Source organism: Pelophylax lessonae (genome assembly GCF_965119305.1).
Source record: "Pelophylax lessonae genome assembly, chromosome: 1".
Classification (NCBI taxonomy): Eukaryota; Metazoa; Chordata; class Amphibia; order Anura; family Ranidae; genus Pelophylax; species Pelophylax lessonae.
In genome coordinates this window covers 507,295,471-507,316,793 of record NC_138768.1, presented here as the reverse complement: position 1 = coordinate 507,316,793, position 21,323 = coordinate 507,295,471, and the positions used below count along the sequence as shown (strand labels likewise).

Here is a 21,323-nt window from a genome sequence, read left to right as displayed (position 1 = left end):
AAAGCATGATCCCCTCCCTTCAGGCACTAGACGGCAGGGCAGTATTCCAACATAACAACCCCAAACACACCACCTAGACAACCACTGCCTTGCTAAACAAGCTGATGGTAAAGGTGATGGACTGACCAAGCATGTCCCTAGACCTAAACCCTATTGAGTATCTGTGGGGCATCCTAAAACCGAAGGTTGAGGAGCTCAAAGTCTCTAACACCCACCAGCTCTGTGGTGTCATCATGGAGGAGTGGAAGAGGACTCCACTGGCAACCTGTGAATCTCTGGTGAACTCAATGCCCAAGAGGGTTAAGGCAGTGCTGGAAAATAATGGTGGCCACACAAAAATATTAACACTTTGGGCCCAATTTGGACATTTTACCTTTATACATTATTGCTGTATGTTGAGTTATTTTGAGGGGACAGCAAATTTACACTGTTATACAAGCTGTACACTCAATACTTTATATTATAGCAAAGTTTCATTTCTTCAGTGTCGTCACCTGAAAAGATATAATAAAATATTTAGAAAAATGTGAGGGGTGTACTCACTTTTGTGAGATACTGTGTGTGTGTGTGTGTGTAAAATATATATATATATATATATATATATATAGATAGATAGATAGATAGATATATAGATATATAGATATATAGATATATAGATATATAGATATATAGATATATAGATAGATATATATATATATATATATATATATATATATATATATATATATATATATATATATATATATATATATATATATATATAATATGTAAGACTTTGCTTCCAGCTGATTATTTTACCTCACTGATAAGGTGTTTGACATGACAGGCTGGCAGTGTGCCATTGAAAAACACCTGCCTGCAGATAACCAAATACCATGTACCTCTTTACCTTGGCATTAAAGGTTATCATTGGCTCTGTGTGGGGTGTTTTTTTTTTTTTTTTTTTTTGCTGCTTCTATTGACTTTAATGATCCTAAGACAGGAAGGGCAGAGAAAGCACATTCTGAGTCTCTGGTTCAGAAAATCCATTAAATTGCATATTGGCAATCCTTAAAAACTGAAGCTTCATTTTTAATACACTTTGTATTAACATCTGTACCCTTAGAGCAGGGATCCTCAAACTACGACCCTGCAGCTGTTGCAGACCTACACATCCCATGAGGCTTTGTAAAACTCTGACATTCACAGACATTACTAGGCATGATGGGAATTGTCTTTCCTGAACAACTGGAGGGCCATAGTTTGAAGACCCTGGCCTTAGACTATGCATAAATATGAATATACCTCAGAATTCTTTTAGTCATCAAAGCATATGATTTAGGCTAAATAGGGGTGAGGGGTGTGCCGGCATTCATAGAACTTTGACCATTTTTGAACATGATTTCTTTAGTATGTATGGCAAAGTAGCGGACCTACTTACCGGTTGTCCACCCTAGCTTGCACATACCTTCTCTTTACTTCCTCACTGCTCCATTCAGCCAATGGAAATGAAGAGAAATACTAGGTACTTTGGGTGATGGGGCACACACCTGGCTCCCCTTTCTGCTGTGTGACCTCACTGGTGTTAAGATGGTTGCTTAGCCACTCAGCATTGTCACAGAAAGAAATGTGTGTAAGTGTTGTAAGTTGTACCTTTTTGGATCTTATACAGGACTTCTCCTTATTCTTCAATCTCACACTGGGCTTCCTCTCTTAGTTCCTAAAGGCCAAATGTATGTAGAACTGGGAAGAGAGGTAGTAAAGCGAACTTGTTGCTGAATGTGCAAAGCAACAGGTTCACTTCATAAGAATCCAAGCCAAACATTGTGAAATTCTGTAATTGGTTGCAATGATAGTAAACCAAGTGCTGTCCGGCATAATGTGTGGCAGCAGATGCTACAAAGTGCTGGTATATACCGCTGATCTATCAAGTCTCCCTGTGTGCAATTTACAGGAGTATTAAGTCCAGGAGCATTGTATGCATATCATCATTCTTGCTATAAAGCATATCTAAACCCCAGAACAGCACTGTAATATATTACCGCGTATCAGCCTCAGATGTGATGGCTGCCTATGCTTTTATCTGGCTATTTCCTATATATTCACCTGATGATCCCACCATTACCGTACACTCTATTCTAGGGTGACACTGCTCACTCACTATGGAGGAGCCGAGTTGTGACTTCCAGGACAGGGCTACAGAACACCCCCTTTTCTCCATAACATTGTTAGAAAGGTGTTCTGTAATCCACAGAGAGAAATGAAAAATGCTGACGGCCAACAGAGGCAGAGCACACAATGTTTTCAGCTCACTAAATTTTTGGCAGCATCAACAGGTATTGTTTTTTTTTGCACTTACCAGACAAATAATGTAATGTTTTTAATGGTGTATTTAACAGGGGAGCAAATAAGAGAAGTTCATCATTGGGGTTTACATATAATTTAAAGTATATCTAAACCCTTACCTTGTACATCAACCCATTCAGTCTAAAATAGAAATGGAAGGCAAAACAGTTGTGTGTGTGTATGTATGAAATAGATAGAGTGAATTCTGCCTATGACCCCAAGAACACCATCCCTACCATCAAACATGGAGTTGGAAACATTATGCTTTGGGGGTGTTTTTCTGCTAAGAGGATAGGACAACTTCACCGCATCAAAGGGACGATGGATGGGTCCATGTACTGTCAAATCTTGGATAAGAACCTCCTTCCCTCAGCCAGGGCATTGAAAATGGACGTGGATGGGTATTCCAGTATGACAATGGCCCAAAACACATGGCCAAGGCAACAAAGGAGTGGCCCAAGAAAAACATTAAAGTCCTGGAGGGGTCTAGCCAGTCTCCAGACCTTAATCTTATAGAAAATATGTGGAGGTAGCTGAATGTTCGAGTTACCAAACATCAGCCTTGAAACCTTAATGACTTGGAGAGGATCTGCAAAGAGTGGGACAAAATCCCTCCTGAGATGTGTGCAAACCTGGTGGCCAACTACAAGAAACGTCTGACCTGTGTGATTGCCAACAATGGTTTTGCCACCAAGTACTAAGTCATGTTTTGCGAAGGAATCAAATACTTATTTCACTCATTAAAATGCAAATCCATGTATAACTTTTTTCAAATGCGTTATTCTGGATATTTCTGTTGTTGTTCTGTCTCTCACTGTTAAAATGAACCTACAATTAAAATTATAGACTTATCATTTCTTTGTAAGTGGGGCAAACATACAAAATCAGCAGAGGATCAAATACATCTATCTATCTATCTATCTATCTATCTATCTATCTATCTATCTATCTATCTATCTATCTATCTATCTATCTATCTATCTATCTATCTATCTATCTATCTATCTATCTATCTATCTATCTATCTATCTATCTATCTATCTATCTATCATGAATACCGTTTGTTTTTCCCTATTCTCAGCTGCATATTGGGCTTGGGGGGGGGGGGGGGGTGTAAAAACATCAGTACGCTTTTCTCCGCACTGAATGGCTGTGCAGGGGGGAGTGTCAGCACAAGTCTGTTCATTGGAGGACTGGCAGGCTGTGCTCCCAGCACAACCAGAAAACTGACTTCGCTGGGGTGGACATGCTTCTCCTAGCTTGGTCGGTTTAAAATAGAAAAGCGAGGGGACTGGCAGGATCGTCAGTAGTTTCCCACAAAGGAAGAAATGCAAAGAGAACAGGATATTTTTTTAAACACCAATACATTGATACAACTGGCGCATATCAGGAATACGGAATGTTTGTGCAACATATCAGGGTGCACTCTTTACCCCTACCATACCTAATTTAGCACCTTGTTTAGAAGTGCTTGCATTTATAGAGGGTATTGAGGGTATAGAAGGTATTTATTAGAGGGTAGTGCTGTGATTTTGAGTTGAGTAAAATTGATGTCATTTTGTTAGGTTGGGACATCTCATCGCTGAATCTGGCTGATGCTATGAGGCGAGCAGAAGTTCTAGATTGGCAGCTGCAAGAGCAACTTAGGCCCTTCATGGAAAAGATGAAGCCCAGACCTTCAGTCTACATACCCGAATTCATTGCAGCCAATCAAGAGGACAGGGCTGACCATATACTCCATGGCACTAAAGCAGAACAGGTAGTTCATGCGCACATGATTGTTGTACTAAGGAAAACGTGATCCCATAACTTGCTGTTTATGTAAAACTTTGAATCGTCCTGTTTTTAATGAAAATTGTAAATGTTTTCAGTGTAAGCTTGACAAAAAATGGCTAAGAAATAATGGTTATTTTGATTTAACAAATTTTTGCGAAGGTTGCACCAAAACCATGCAATTTCATTCATTGCCTTTTTGTGCCTAGTCTTGTGCTTGTTAATAGAATATAAAGCATAAGATGTGATTATTTTTTTGCCTCCTTTATGTAGGTTCAGAAAATTCGTGAGGATATTCAAGATTTCAAAAGAATAAGCGGTGTAGACAAGGTTATTGTGCTGTGGACTGCAAACACTGAACGCTTCTGTGATGTGATCCCAGGGATTAACGACACTGCTGATAATTTATTACAAGCTATTGAGGTACGTGCAGCTATATGGGCCTAGCCTTAAAATTTCCCACTTCAGTAAAAGGTGTCTGCACTTCAGTACTGTGTCAGAATTAATAATTAATAATAATTAATAATATCTCGCTGTGCCTCCATTATGTCAGCATGTTGATACTGCTCTGACTATAACAGTATCTATTTATGGTTAATAATAAGCAAAGATCTGTGTGAAAGGAGAATCTCAACTTATTCCATAAATCTATATGTAGCGAATTCTTTTTATTGAATAATTTCTTTTTAAAAGCATATACCAATCTTAGTGAAAACAGTCTACAGTATGGAATATATAAAAGTTTTATTCACGAGACATGTAATCACAATAAATGATCAAACTTGAGATGACACCAAAAAAAATATAACTTCACAAAAATACAAACTTCAAACAATAAATGCAATGTGATGTGTAGCTCAATAATGAAAGTGAAACTGAAACAAAGTTAAAGTGAAACGAAGGCAAGATTACCATTTCCCCAGATGTAGTAAAAACCATATTTAAGTATACTATACAATCAGACCACAATTGTCTGCGCAGTGCAAAACCTGATAATCACCTCCACTGCAGATGAAGTGAGAATAAGCCATGCAAAACGGAAGACTTAAAATCGCAAATAATGCGCTTAATCTGATATTAATAAAAATGTATAAAAAGCAAAAATCATCTCTTTAGAGAAAAATCTATATATGGTTTATACGGCTGGGATTGTACTCTCGTTACCCTTTTTAATATACAATGTAAAACATTTAAGGAAGTACATAAACAATATTGAATAATAATTAAATAATTAGCAAGGCATAATTACCATATTTAAAATGGCCGCTAGCTTAGAATAGTAGTTACCAGGTTCCTTTAAGATGGCTGCATTTCCAAGATGGTGGCCAATTAGGGAGGAGCTTCGTTTGGCATCCCTCAAAGGTTCAGATACATGGCAGATTGAAATGGAGTCGTCTGTGTAGATGAGTCTATGCATGATTGTGGTAGTGTGTATGTTGTAAGTGTGATGTATATTGGGCAAAATGTGATGTGTCATGTGTCTCTCTCATCTAGGCTTTTATATGGTATAGAACAAAGAACTATTAAAATTACCATAAGTTAAACCCAGAGGAGTGACATTATCCCCATTGGCTAGAACATCTTAACCATTAACTGGTGATGTAATAGGGTGACACCTCTTGGTTGACCAGTATATTAAAATTAAATAAGATTTCTTCATTTAAGACTATTATAAAACAACATAAAATGTATCCATGCTTTCATCTATGACATGTCCATTCAATCCACCAGGTATCTGAATAAGGAATTAATCTTGATAACACCACTCTAATATTTAATATATCTTATTTAAAATATATTGGATTTTACTTTTTAACCCAAAGACTTCAATTACCGTAGTAGCATTCAGTGACCAGAGATGGCACTCTTGCATTGCTCTTTAGGTTCAGCATATAGCAATATAACAGCATTATTTGTCTTCAAATAAACTTCAAACCTTTATATTGACCCAGAGCTTACACCCCAGACTTTCTAGAGTCTAGCAAGGTCAGAAAAGTTTATGATGCTTTCTACGACTTACAATTTACAAATGTTTACTGAAGCCTCTCTTGACATATAGAGATGAGTCATCAAGATCAGTAAAGTTAGCTTTTAGCAAAATATGAAACAATTATAATATATAACGCTTTCCTACATATTTATGTATGCTAGTTATATATACATTTCATATTTCAGTGTTAATATTATGTTACATATATGATTATAACATATCTGTAAATTTTAGTTTTACATAGGTCTAAGCATAGAAAATACTTAACTAAGGATTTTAGTAAATGCTAACTAATTTTATGATCCCACACAAACAGGATTACCTTGGAATAGCGTCAGCTAGTCTTTGTCTAAAGAAAGTCAACAGACTATTGTCAGCTGGACTATATCTTAAAGTTTAAACAGACTATTTATTACTTTAGCTTAGGTCCACACAACCTGTTTGGTAAACCTGTTTAAGAAAATTTCCTGAACAGGCAATTTTCTGTTAAAGGATATTTTAACCATTTAGTAACCTGACAAAAATGGATGCTACTGCTTCATTTCTATGTAGATCAAAATATGACATTTCATTTCTATTTGTTAAATTTAACGTCCCCAAATAACCCTGACAACTGTTTAGGCTAGGCCAAGTTACTTTATTGTGTTGCTTTTTGAGTTATGTGTAGCTGTTTGTGCTATCTGTATTTATATTCAGGCCTCTTTCCCATGGGCTTAGAAATTTGGCAAAAAGCATTTTAGCTGCATTTTTAATGCTCCCATACCACTTTCCAAAGATTTAGGTAATTTAAACAATTGTAGATTACACCTGCATGTTAGTGTCACTTTGCTTTGCGTCAAATTTAACCACCCTCACACCTGTTCACCCCTTAAGTACCAGAGCAATTTTTACATTTATTATATAGACCTGTTCAGCAATTAACTTTATTATTACTTAACTGCTTTACGACCGTCCGCCACAGTTCTACTGGGGCAGGCAGCCGCTACTGGGCAAACCAATGTAGCTATACGTCCTTCGCGAGCAGGAGGCAAGGGCATGCTTCCGCCCCTGCTCGCCAGCGGGCAGGCGGCTCCGATTGCCGCCTGACACCCGCGATCATTCCCCGCTGAGAGAGAACAATGGTCAGCTGTTGTAAACACAGCTGACCGTTCTTCTCTCTGGAATGATCATAGAGCCCATGTGATCCTTCTATATAGGATCTCATGTCTCTATGGTCATTTCAGAAGCCACGCCCCCCCACAGTTAGAATCTCACTCCCCTAGGCTCACATTTTAACCCCTTGATCACCCACAGGGTTAACCCCCTCCCTGCCAATGGCATTTTTACAGTAACAGTGCATATGTTTAGCTCTGATTACTGTAGTAATGTCACCGGTACCCCCAAAAGTGTCAAAAATGTCAGTGAGGGGTCCGATCTGTCCGCCGCAATGTCGCAGTCCTGCAAAAAATCGCAGATCGCCGCTATTACTATTAAAAAAAACAAAACCATAAAAATGACATCTTTCCTGTAGTTAGTAGACTCAATAACTTTTGCGCAAACCAATCAAAATACGCTTATTGTGATGTAGCAGAAAATGAATTGGCCTAAAATGTTAAAAAATTTAGATTTTTTTTTTTTTTTTTTTTTGGGAATGTTATATAGCAGGAATGTGAAAAATATAGTTTTTTTTTTTTCCCCAAAATTGTCGCTCTTTTTTTGTTTATAGTGCAAAAAATAAAAATTGCACAGGTGATCAAATACCACCAAAAGAAAGTTCTATTTGTGGGGAAAAAAAGGACATCAATTTTATTTAGGTACAGTGTCGCACGGCCGAGCAATTGTCCATTAAAGTAACGCAGTGCCGAATCGCAAAATATGGCCTGGTCATTAAGGGGGCAAATCCTTCTGGTCTTAAAGTGGTTAAGATAAAAACATAATACATATATTGTTGTTTTAGGTACAAACAAGGCTTTTTTTTTTTTTTTTTCATAAATATTGTCTTGCAACAATTATTTAGCTTTCGTTCATCGACAGCTATAAATTATAACTAGTGGGTTCTATTGCCTCCTCCAGGAGTAGGGCTAGGCAGAAGGAAAAACACCTGGCTACGCCCATGGGCAGTCCTCAGCTGGTATATAAACATCCCTCTCCGCTTTAGTTAATCCGTTTTAATCTGTCTAGTCAGGAGTAAGGACCTAGGCTCCTGGCTGGGATCTCTAGTCCTAGCAATTTTCTCCTTCCTTATACTTTTTTGTTTTCTCTTGGGGATCTGCAATCAACTGCTGGGCTAGGCGATGGGCTGGATAATCTAGATCCAGCGGTCCACCCAGCCCAGTCAGCGAGCGCGTGCAGACCGCAGCTATGCGCTAGGTCGGCCGCGACATAGCCTCACGGACAGAGGCCGGCCTGCAAGTTAAACGTCTCGCAGAGTCGCATACGACCGGACTTGGGTCTGAGTCGCAGCGGTCCCTTGGCCGCCAGCTCCCCTACTTCGGTGGCGATGAGTTCTGTCTTCAGCATTACCCGCACCATGGAAGGGTGAGTATAGTCCCCCCCCCCCTCCCCTTTTGGTGGTTTTCTTTGGGGTGGACGCGGGTAACCTCCAGGGACGGTCTGACCTTCCTTCCTCCCATCCTTAAATCCCTCACTGAGCTGGGCTTCCCCCACTCCCATTCCTCCCTGTCTGGACCTAGAGTCTGGTGGGGGTCTCAGGGCAGAGAATGCAGCAGAGACCCCTGGGGTCTCCCCCACTATCCCCACCCTGTAAATGTCCTGGGATAGTGTGTCCTGCCCTGGTAGTCTGGAGGGGTCCCAGTGCAGAAACCCCTAGGTTGCAAAAAAGTTTATGGTGCAAAGCACCAGTTCCCTGCGCTCAGAGAGGTGTAGTTACTAGTCCACCTTATTAAGGTCTTTCCACTGTTTCTGGAGCTGTGGACTCGACAACCCAGGATAAATGCTGCGGCCTTGCTGCCCTTTACATGACCAGGGAAGTCTGGAAATACTGTAAACAACAAACAAACACAGGGGTGCACGGGCCTAGTGCATTATCCTTTGGTTGGTTTATTTAAAAATAAAAAGATTAAAAATACTCACAAACGAGTTCTTGGTTAAAAGCATATCACATAAGGAACGCAGTCCTCAGTAGTTGGATCCGAGGGTAAGTTGTCCCTTGAATTTGTAATGGCTAACGCGTTTCGAGGCTTAGTCTCTTCCTCGGAGCCTCAAGGAAGAGGCTAAGCCTCGAAACGCGTTAGCCATTACAAATTCAAGGGACAACTTACCCTCGGATCCAACTACTGAGGACTGCGTTCCTTATGTGATATGCTTTTAACCAAGAACTCGTTTGAGTATTTTTAATCTTTTTATTTTAAAATAAACCAACCAAAGGATAATGCACTAGGCCCGTGCGCCCCTGTGTTTGTTTGTTGTTTAGAGACCCTTAGGTACATGCCCTGCTGTTTGCAGTGTAGGTATAGTGCAGGGGGTCCCTGTGCAGAGACCGGTGCAGAGTGCACAGCAAAGTCTCCCCTAAACATGTGTCCTACCTTCAGGGGGGGTCTCCTTGCAGAGGGTGCAGCGTTGCAGAGGGTGCAGGAAAGATCCTGGCAGCATGCTTTAGTGTTTGTAGCTGATGGTGGCCATTTTCCCTTAGTCTGGCCTTGTCCTCCTTAGTTTCCTCTTCCTGTGCCTGGGACATATGAACAGGGTTTGCGTCCATGATGATGCTGGGTTCGAATTCTCAGCGCTCCCCTGGTCGGTAGGGTGAGTCTTTGGGGACCCGGTTATCTCTCTCTCTGCTGATAGGTGTCCTTTTATTCATGCCAAAAGATCATTTTTGCACTGTAGGTCTTCTTTTCCTTATGGAGCCTCAGTGTCACATCTCTACCACTGACCCTCTCAGGGAGGTAGCATGTGCCTCATGGAGGTAGCATGTGCCTCGGAACCCCAGATTCCCATGGTTGCACTGACGGGGGTCCTACACTCCTTCGTGTCCCGGGTGGAAGTGGTGTGTGGGCAGGCCCAGCAGGAAGCATCCCCCGCTTTCCCCTGCTCAATCTGTCTTCTCTGATTCTGAGCCGAATGCCGCCGTGGACACGGCCCGTCCAGGGGACTTAATATCACACCCCCTTATCCATCCGATGGTGAGGATGATTCCTCCATGGTCCCAGCAGCGAATGAAAAGCAGCTGGTAGATGCACTTATTACTGCTTTCTGTGAGACTTTAAAGATGGAGGATGCGGCTGATGTAGCCACGGACTTGACTTTATCGTTTGGTACGCACAAGTCGCAACGTACTCCAAAGGTGTTTTCTTATGTTTTTCCAGTAAAGAATGGGAAAAACCAATATTGCCCTTTGTGGTCACCAAACGTTCTGCTGTACGTTACCCTTTTGAGGAGTCACTTTTTAAAAAGTGGGCTAGTCCACTAGTGGTGGACCCTCCCTGTTTCCAGGTTGAATAAAGCAACCATGATCCCAGTAGAGGAATCCTCATCCTTTAAGGACCCGCCTGGCAAAAAAGCGTAGGCTGTGGCACGCAGCATGTTTCATATGGCTGGTTTGGCATTGAGGCCAGTCTTTGCCTAAGCCCTGGTGTCTGAGACCCTAACTGAATGGGCCGGGCTATTGCGCCAGGGCTTGGGGGGTGAGCAGGTTCCCCCTGCTTATGTTGATTTAGTGGACCAGTTGGTCCATGGGCTGCAATTTATTCGTGATGCAGCTTTTGGATACAGCTCCTGTGCTGTCCAAACTTTCTGTTTCAGTGGTGGTGATTAGGCCCGTGATGTGGCTTAAGAATTGGTCCGCAGACCAAGCATCTAAGAAAGCTCTCATTGATTTGCCCTTTTAAGGCGATCGCTTGTTTGGGGCTACCCTGGATGACATAATTTAGGGTATCAGGGGAGGGAAGGGTACCTTCCTGCCACAGTCAGGGAAAGGAAAGGAGCCTCGCTGCAGACAGGGGGTCCTCGATCTCATCCCATAGAAAATTATTTTGTGCTTCTGTTCTGCCTAGAGCTAGCTTCCCCGGACCAGCAGACAAGAATCCTTCAGCATGAAGGTCTGACCTCACCCGTTATTGGGATGGAGGGACATCTTCGCTGGTTTCCAGCCCCGTGGACTTTTTTGGTGAGCATCAAGGAGATCTGTGAAATGTTTATTTTGGGGGTAACCAGAAAGGGGGACTAAGCTTGTCCTTTTTCATGTTTTTTAGGTCCTGAGTCTCCTTGTGCGGATTTAATTCCTGCAAAGGTTCAGGTGATGTCTGAACTACCTAAGGTCCCCCCTATCCCTGTCCAGGGAATCGATTTACCTAGGTCTGATTCTATTTCTGACCAGGGTGGTCCTTTCTCTGTGCAAACTTCAGGGACCACATGCCGTGATTCACTGGCTGCTGTCGCACAGATAGCTCTCTCTCCCATTTTTGCATACAGGTTCTGAGTCTAGTGGTATCCACCTTCAAGACAGTTCTGTTTGCACAGTCTTACATGCAGGTTCGGCTCCACAGGAGGAAACCAAAGTTTGTGACAAGGTTATGGGGTCCTCTGACAGATGCCGCAGGCATCCAAGGGCCACAGTAAGCCAGTATAATCCTCATCTAAGGCTACGTCTGCAATTCCTGCAAGGAATCAAGAGCGAGGATCTTCCAATCATCCTGGTGGCTGTATACATCCCTTGGGGGCTTCCTCTCAGAGAAGACCGGTTGTCCCAAGGGCTAATCCACCATCCTGCTTTACAGTCGGTGGTTTTAATGACTTAGCTATTGAAAGCCAGGTACTGCGGGATAGAGGTATGTCTGGATCAGTGATCTCTACTATGGTGAAGGAGAGGAAGTCGTCTTCCAGCAAGATATACCATTGTACGTGGAAAGCGTACATTTCTTGGTGTGAATCAATTGGCGCTGATACTTGATCCTTTTCTGTGGCTCTGATCTTAACCTTTCTTCCACAGGGCATTGATCAGAAGTTGGCCTTCAGTACCATCAAGAGCTAGGTGTCTGCCTTGGCAATCTTCTTTCAGCGACTCCTAGCCATGCACTCTTTAGTTCGTACCTTCATTCGAGGGGTTCGACATGTGGCTCCACCTGTACATTCTATTTTTCTACCATGGAATTTAAATTTAGTACATTCAGTTCTCCAGAAACCTCCATTTGCGAATATTCGGGAGATTCCCTTGCCTACGTTATCCCAGAAGGTGACATTTTTGGTGGCTACCTTCGGCCCTCAGGGTATTGGAATTGGCGGCATTATCCTGTCGCAGTCCCTATTTAGTGGTCCATAGGGATAAAGTGGTTCTTCATCCCTGTCCATTATTCCTGCTCAAAGTTGTCTCTGACTTCCATTTGAATGAAGACATTATGTTGTCTTTCTTGCGTCCCAAACCGGCTCATCCCAAGGAATTTGCCTTGAATACATTGGATGTGGTTCATGTGATTCGGGTTTATCTGGCAGCTACTGAGTCTTTTCGGAGCTCAGACTCGCTTTTTGTGGTTACGGGCTGACCAAGAAAAGGGCTGGCCGCTTCTTCGGCTGCCATCTCCAGATGGATCAGAGAGACGGTGACTCAGGCCTATTTCATTAAAGGTTAGGTTCCACCTTTCCCTGTCACGGCGCATTCTACTCAGGCGCTGAGTGTTTCTTGTGCCTTCCGTCATCAGGCTTCAATCTCACAATTTTGCAAGGCGGACACTTGGTCGTCCGTGCATACCTTGACGAAATTCTATAAGGTAGATGCTTTGGCATCTGCAGATGCTTTTTTTGCAGGCTGCTTTTTAGGAGGGGCTTTTCCCTCTTGAGGGGTGTTTAAAAATAAATAGTGTTAGTATTCCTTAATTTGTCCTGTTTAAAATGACACTAAGGGCTCTTTCACACGGCCGCTCCGTGTGAAAGCTCCTCTGCGGTCCTTTTTTTTTTTTTCACGGAGCGGATGACATTTGTGTCATCCGCTCCGTATGTCCGCATATCATCCCATCCGTTTGCGGATGATATGCGGACATAATGTAAGTCTATGGGGATTGCGGATGTCAGCGGATGACACCGCTGACATCCGATTTTCCTTCCTTTCCGTTTTTTGAACGGAACAAAAATAGGGTTCTGTTCCGTTCCAAAAAACAGAACAGAACTGACAGGAAGAAAATTGGATGTCAGCGGATGGTATTCCGCTGACATCCGCAATGCCATAGACTTACATTATGTCCGCAAATCATCCGCAAAAAATAGGATGATTTGCGGACATACGGAGCGCCCGTGTGAAAGGGCCCTAAAATTATGATTCTGGTACAAAACATTCCAAAGTTATTTACAAATAAAATACAATGTTTGTTAATATTTTAACAAAAATTAAAAAAATAAATAAATAAAAGCAAACACAAACAAAAGTTTAAATTATTATTAATAAAATAGAATAGAAACAAACAAAGAAAATATCAGAAGTAAAATTATAATTGAACGGAAAATGATAATGAGTTCATTAGGGGCTGAGTAGAGTAAAGGTTAATAAGCGGTTAAATAGAGGAACATTTAAAATAAAAAAGGGGACTGCAACTATTACAGTGCCTTGCAAAAGTATTCGGCCCCCTTGAACTTTGCGACCTTTTGCCACATTTCAGGCTTCAAACATAAAGATATAAAACTGTAATTTTTTTGTGAAGAATCAACAAGTGGGACACAATCATGAAGTGGAACGAAATTTATTGGATATTTCAAACTTTGTTAACAAATAAAAAACTGAAAAATTGGGCTTGCAAATTATTCAGCCCCTTTACTTTCAGTGCAGCAAACTCTCTCCAGAAGTTCAGTGAGGATCTCTGAATGATCCAATGTTGACCTAAATGACTAATGATGATAAATAGAATCCACCTGTGTGTAATCAAGTCTCCGTATAAATGCGCCTACACTGTGATAGTCTCAGAGTCTGTTTAAAGCGCAGAGAGCATAATGAAGAACAAGAAACACACCAGGCAGGTCCGAGATACTGTTGTGGAGAAGTTTAAAGCCGGATTTGAATACAAAAAGATTTCCCAAGCTTTAAACATCCCAAGGAGCACTGTGCAAGCGATAGTATTGAAATGGAAGGAGTATCAGAGCACTGCAAATCTACGAAGACCTGGCCGCCCCTCTAAACTTTCAGCTCATACAAGGAGAAGACTGATCAGAGATGCAGCCAAGAGGCCCATGATCACTCTGGATGAACTGCAGAGATCTACAGCTGAGGTGGGAGACTCTGTCCATAGAACAACAATCAGTCTTATACTGCACAAATCTGGCCTTTATGGAATATTGGCAAGAAGAAAGCCATTTCTTAAAGATATCCATAAAAAGTGTTGTTTTAAAGTTTGCCACAAGCCACCTGGGAGACACACCAAACATGTGGAAGAAGGTGCTCTGATCAGATGAAACCAAAATCAAACTGTTTGGCAACAATGCAAAACGTTATGTTTGGCGTAAAAGCAACACAGCTCATCGCCCTGAACACACCATCCCCACTGTCAAACATGGTGGTGGCAGCATCATGGTTTGGGCCTGCCTTTCTTCAGCAGGGACAGGGAAGATGGTTAAAATTGATGGGAAGATGGATGGAGCCAAATACAGGACCATTCTGGAAGAAAACCTGATGGAGTCTGCAAAAGACCTGAGACTGGGATGGAGATTTGTCTTCCAACAAGACAATGATCCAAAACATAAAGCAAAATCTGCAATGGAATGGTTCACAAACATATCCAGGTGTTAGAATGGCCAAGTCAAAGTCCAGACCTGAATCCAATCAAGATTCTGTGGAAAGAACTGAAAACTGCTGTTCACAAATGCTCTCCATCCAACCTCACTGAGCTCGAGCTGTTTTGCAAGGAGGAATGGGCAAAAATGTCAATCTTTCGATGTGCAAAACTGATAGAGACATACCCCAAGTGACTTACAGATGTAATCGCAGCAAAAGGTGGTGCTACAAAGTATTAACTTAAGGGGCTGAATAATTTTGCACGCCCAATTTTTCAGTTTTTTTATTTGTTAAAGTTTGAAATATCCAATAAATTTCGATCCACTTCATGATTGTGTCCCACTTGTTGTTGGTTCTTCATAACAAATTACAGTTTTATATCTTTATGTTTTGAAGCCTGAAATGTGGCAAAAGGTTGAAAAGTTCAAGGGGGCCGAATACTTTTGCAAAGCACTGTACTTGTCAGGTTGCTTTAACTGAATTCATTTGCAGGTTAAATTTCATCCCTTTTGATCTGTAGATGAACAGAAAGGATAAAAAAAATGTGAAATGTTTATTTGTATCGTTCTGTTCTGCTGAGCAATGTTGTTAAACATTGCCAGACTGCTTTTTTTTTTTTTTTCTTGATGGCTCCAATTATTGCTGGGACCTTCTCTGTGTACTCAACACTGCAGCTGTGATAAATCAGAGCCTACTTTGCATTGTACTGGGACATTCTACACATTTTTTTTGGGGCTTGTTTAAAATGCCCAAAGTCTGCAACTGGTTAAAGCTAATGTCCTTTTTAATGTCACTCCAAATAATTTGTTCGGACAAAGCTGGTCCAAACACACAAAACAAAAGCGTTTTACTCTTCCATGTAATAAAAAAAAAAAGAAGCTAAAAAACTAGAAGTGGTATTTAGGCAGTACTTATTAACATGACGTTATGCATGTAAAACACATCTTGGACGCAGGTAAACGCTGTAGGTAACCAATGTTTGTCGCATCTCTATACCCATATGAAAGAGGCTTTACTCTGACCATGAAAGGGATATACATCTCACCACAAACAGATGTTTATTCTTAAATCTGTCAGACAAGCTTATCTTTGAAGGTGCACATCATTAAATTCTGACTTTTTTAAACTGCATGGGCTAAAGAAAAAGAAGTTGAAAGCTGTGCAACAGACAATTTCTGCATGATGGGAAATGTGTGATCAAAGCCGCACACTACTGGCTCATGGTAGATGGATTCACAGTTACCATAGCAATGTTTTACCTTTAAATACTTTTCAGATGCACATTTTTGTTTTCTGTGTACTCCAATATTGGTCTCTGGTTCCTAAAGAGTGAGGTCGTATCATGCTGGAAGATTTCTTTGATATGCCCCAAAAAGTAACAAACATAACATGTTCACTGTCCTCAATTTGAGGGAAAGAAATTAGCATGTGACAGACTTAAAAGGTCATTTTTAAACAGTTTTTGTACATTTTATTGGGGGAAATTGCCAAATAATTCACTATTTAGCCTGCAGAACATGTTATACCCTCTTTTGTGTTCAGTTGTTTAACGCTTATTCAAGCTTTATTATTTTTCGTCTATTTAAAGCAGAGTTCCGCCTCCCCCTCCACCCCCTCCAAAAATTAAAAGTCAGCAGTTACACATACTGTAGCTGCTGACTTTTAGAACGCTTACCTGTCCTGGAGTCCAGCGATGTCGGCACCGCAGCCGATGTTTCCATCGGCTTTCGGGTGCTGCCACTGCTATTGCCGGTAAGGGAACCCGGCAGTGAAGCCTTGCGGCTTTACGGGCGGGTCCCTACTGCCCATGCGTGAAGCATGCTGCACATTCGGATTGGCCTGGCGGCAGGGGAAGGAGGAGGGGCCAAATTTCAGAGGGATGGCGCTGCAGCGCAGTCTACCAGAAGTGGGGAAGGGTACCCGTCAAAAAGGGTACCCGTTCCCCCCTCCCCCCTGAAAGGTGCCAAATGTGGTACCGGAGAGGGGGAGGAAGCAAAAGAGCGGAAGTTCCACTTTTGGGTGGAACTCCACTTTAAAGTTGAAGTCTGAAAATACCAGCTTGCATAGGACTAAACATTGAAACGGGGGGGGGGGGGGGGGGGCGTCTCCAGTGCAGTGTGTCTGTTTGCTTGGTATAGACCTATGGCAGGTTCAAAGCCTAGGCAAATAGGGTGTTGTAGAGGGTGACACTCAACATTTTTTACAAAGCAGATGAAAGTTAGAAGAGAACAAAATATCTAAATGCACAGTATGTTTATTCATACATAAATCTATCTTTCATGTCTGCAGGGCACACGGTGGTTTGCTGGGGGGGAACTCAGGCGGGGCAAGGGTGCCAGGTGGACCCGAGAAGAGGAGAATCTGGGCTGATTTGTGCAAAACCTATTAAGCAGAGCACGGTAGTTTAACCACTTTACCTCTGCCTGCAGTAATATTACTGTGGCAAAGTGGCGCCGCCGGAGGCTCGCTCCTGCTGTATTCAGTCACAGCGGGAGTCGGGCCAGGGGAGGAGCAGCGGCGATAGCCGCTGCTCTTCCCCGATCGTCTGGGATCTAGTGTGGAGATCCGCCCGCTTTTGTAAACACAAGCGGGCGGATCTCCTAAGTGACAGGCAGGGTCAGATTGCAGGGTTCAGCATAGCTGAACCCTGGATCTGTCCTTGTGTCACATAGTCACCTCCCCCCACACACGTCAGTAAGCACCAGGCATACATTAACCCCTCCCTCTCCAATAAAATTAACCCCTTCCCTGCCAGTGTCATTTTTACAGTAACAGTGCATATATATAGCACTGATTACTGCAGTAATGTCACTGGTACCCCCAAAAGTGTCAAAAATGTCAGTCAAGGGTCCGATCTGTCCGCCGCAATGTCGCAGTCCCGCAAAGTAAATCGCAGATCGCCGCCATTACGCGTTAAAAAAAAAACACCAAAAATGACAGAAATCTTTCCCTTTGTTAGTAAACGCAATAACTTTGCGCAAACCAATCAAAATACGCTTATTGTGAATTTTTTTACCAAACATAGGTAGCAGACGTGTTAGGTTGACGCGTTTCACAACATTCCTAGTCGCTTACTCATAACCACACTGTGTGGTTATGAGTAAGCGACTAGGAATGTCGTGAAACGCGTCAACCTAACACGTCTGCTTGTACACTGTCTGTCTGCTTTTACTTTGAGGAATAAAGGAAACACTTTTTGATTTCAACAAAATACTAACCAGAGTGCGGTCTTACTTTTCAAACCTCTCATGTTTCTGGACGACGGATCCGACCTGCACCAGGTTTGAGACACACACCTGAGCGGCTTCACCTCTGTTTGGCATTTTTTATGCCCAAAAGCTCCTCACCTGAACGCATAGCTGCTGCTCCTAAATTCCTCTAAAAGCCTATGTGTGCCTATGTATTCAGTGGCATAGTCAAAAATTCCCAAAGCCCCAAAAACATCAATTTGGGAGCACCAGTGTGGATGAACCCATAATGGTAATTAAGGGTTGTTTACAGTGGACTCTGTGTGAGGGTTACCTACAAGTTATAATAGAAGAGTCTGTATATTGTATATGAGGAATTTCTTTTTAAGCTAATAAACCCTTTGGGTTGCTACAAGTGGTATACAGCATTTGCGTAGTATAGACTGGTTTGTGTAATATTTAAAGCTAAAAAGCAATTTGTCAGCTGTATTAGGTAACACACATCCGGAGTTGTCAGACTAGATATGATCTTTATGTAGTGAGTAATGAAAAAAGGAACATATGAGCAGTTTAGCCCATCCCACTCTCTTTTGTGGTTTGCAGTCACTGGGTTGGTTCACCAGGATGGCACCATACAGTCACTTATCTATTTGTTCTTTCTCTTACAGTGATTAGGCTTTATCAGCCATCTATCACAGGACTCTGAACTTCTCATCTTTAGTTTACTGACACATCATTTTAGCTTCATTACACAAGGATATTGAGTTAAAGGTGGCAGGGAATTTAAATAATAAAACAGAAAAGTATGATCTGCTGACATGTTCAGGCTTCATTCACACTCACGCGACTTGTCAGACGACTTGTCAGCCTGACAAGTCGCGGTCCATGCAGTGCTACAGGACCCGTTCTAATAGGAGCGACACAAGTCGCTCCGACTTAGAAAAAGGGTCCTGTACTACTTCGGGGCGACCTCGGAGCGACTTGCATAGACATTCATTATATGAAGTCCGTGCAAGTCGCGCCAAAGTCGCGGTGCACGGGACTTCACAGGTCGTCCCCGAAGTTGTGCAGAAGTCGTGCCGCTGCAGTGTGAATGCGGTCTTATTCATTCTATTTATCTATCTCAAAAGTTTAAGGCAGGTGTGAAAAAATGCTGTAGTATATTTATCAACAAAATGGAAAGTAAATGAATAGAAGAAAACAAATCAAATCAGTATTTGGTGTGATAAATTCTTTTAGGTACACTTTCACACCGTTTTTTTAAGGAACTCGGCAGGTTGGTTATTCCAAACCTCTTGGAGAACTAACCACAGATCTTTTGTGGATGTAGGCTGCTTCAAATCTTTCTGTCTCTTCATGTAATCCCAGACTCAGTTTTGTTGAGAGAAGGGCTCTGTGGGGGCCAAGCCATCACTTCCAGGATTCCTAGTTGCTCTTTACACTGAAGATAGCTGATAATGACATTGGTTGTATGTTTGGGGCCATTGTCCTGCTGCAGAATACATTTGGGGCCAACAACATGCCTCGCTGATGGTACGGTATGATGGATAAGTATCTTCCTGTATTTCTCAACTATCAGGACATAATTGATCCTGCCAAATCTCCAACTTGATTTGCAGGAATGCAGCCCTAAACTTGCAAGGAACCTCCACCATGCTTCACTGTTGCCTGCAGACACTCATTATTGTACCACTCTCCAGACCTTCAGGGAACAAACTGCCTCCTGCTACAGCAAAATATTTTACATTGTCATTAATCAGTCCAGAGCACCTTCTGCTATTTTTCTGCACCAGGTTCTAGTTAAGTTTAGCTGCATAGTTGAGTCGCTTAGCCTTGTTTCCATGCCAGAGTGTCAGAGGCTTTTTGGTCGCAATTCTTCCATGCAGACCACTTCTGGCCAGATTTCTCCAGACAGTAAATGGTTGTACATGGGTCCTACTGCTTTCTGCCAGTTCTGTGCTCATGGCACTGCTGGACATCTTCTTGAAGTAAGCATGATGTGCTTTTCATTTGGTGCATTACCATTCCTTGGCCAACCACTGCGTCTACGGTCCTCAGTGTTGTGCTTCTTCGGAAGAGCTTGAACAGCACATCTTGAACCCCAGTCTGCTCTGAAATCGTTGTCTGGGAGAGACATTTCTGATGCAGTATAACTACCTTGTGTTGCTGTGCTCAGTCTTGCCTTTGTGTATGACCTGTGACATGAAACTTTCGTCTACAACCTCACCTAGGTAGCAGAGTTTGGCTGTTACTCGGGTTTAAGCCCCCTACACAGCTGTTTCTGTTTCAGTTAATGTCTGTGTTTCAACCAACATATAAAATTGATGATCATTAGCGCCTGCTTGCTAAAATTGGTCAATCATACACCTGACTCTAATCCTACAAAATCCCTGACTGTGCAAATGACTGTGTACAAAGTGTAAGAATTGGTGTTTGCTCACTTTTGCAAGTTCATAAAATAAACAATTAAAATCTATATATTTTTAAAAGAATTCTTCTTTTACAGCATTTCTTTATACCTAAAAACTTTTGAACAGTACTATTATTATAAAATGTTGACAGTATATAAATACCTTTTATAAAAAATCTGAAGATTTGGAGGTAAATTTGCATTAGCCTGGACCAGAGGTGCACTTGGACTTGAACGTAACGGTAATCTCTTGACCTCAACCGGATTCTGTCATGCTAGATCAGTGTTACTCAATCTTTTTTCAGTCAAGGCACCCTTTAAAATCCTGCACAATCCTGAGGCACTCCATTCTAAAATGTAAGAAACTAAACTAATCGTTTTACATAATGCAGCAACATCCACACATGTAGTACACCCAACGTTGGAGGTAAGTTATTCTTCCACAGCAAATATACCTTTGCACACTGGCACGGACTACTATTCCAATGCTTCTGTTCTCCCTTTGCTTCTCTCCCTCACTCGGCTAACATAACCCCAGTGCTATCAGAGGGGCAGAGGAGAGGCAAACAAGGATACTGTGCAAGCGCTAGACGTCATCCTTGTGAACCGATGACATCATTGGTTGTTACCATGCCAGTGGCTAGAAGGTTGTAATGGTGCACTATGAAAACTGTGGCTTTGTGTAACTAAAAGGCAGGCAGATCAACCAACTGGCTTGTACGCAAATTTTGGAGTTATTTTTAGACTTTTTGCAAATCATCCCTGAGGAAACCTGAAGGGTATCTGGACATCCTGATTTAAAAAGGCTGTGCTAGATTCTCAAAGACCTAGAGGCTCTCTCTCAAACAGAATGTGTATATTTGCTACATGAGAAAATAAAGGGCCTCATGTCACAAGAATGCAGACCTTCATTGATGTTATGGGCAATTTGATATTAGGAGCTAAGGG

At 42.0% G+C, this 21,323-nt stretch overlaps 1 protein-coding gene across 1 annotated transcript in view; it reads left to right on the top strand.

The window, feature by feature from the left end:
• ISYNA1 (inositol-3-phosphate synthase 1) overlaps positions 1 to 21,323 on the top strand; it is an 80,789-nt gene that overhangs the window by 45,484 nt on the left and 13,982 nt on the right. Inside the window, exons 5-6 of the mRNA XM_082263789.1 lie at positions 3,891 to 4,084; positions 4,372 to 4,521. Of these exons, the coding sequence (XP_082119915.1) occupies positions 3,891 to 4,084; positions 4,372 to 4,521 (344 nt within the window). The remainder of the gene's footprint in view (positions 1 to 3,890; positions 4,085 to 4,371; positions 4,522 to 21,323) is intronic.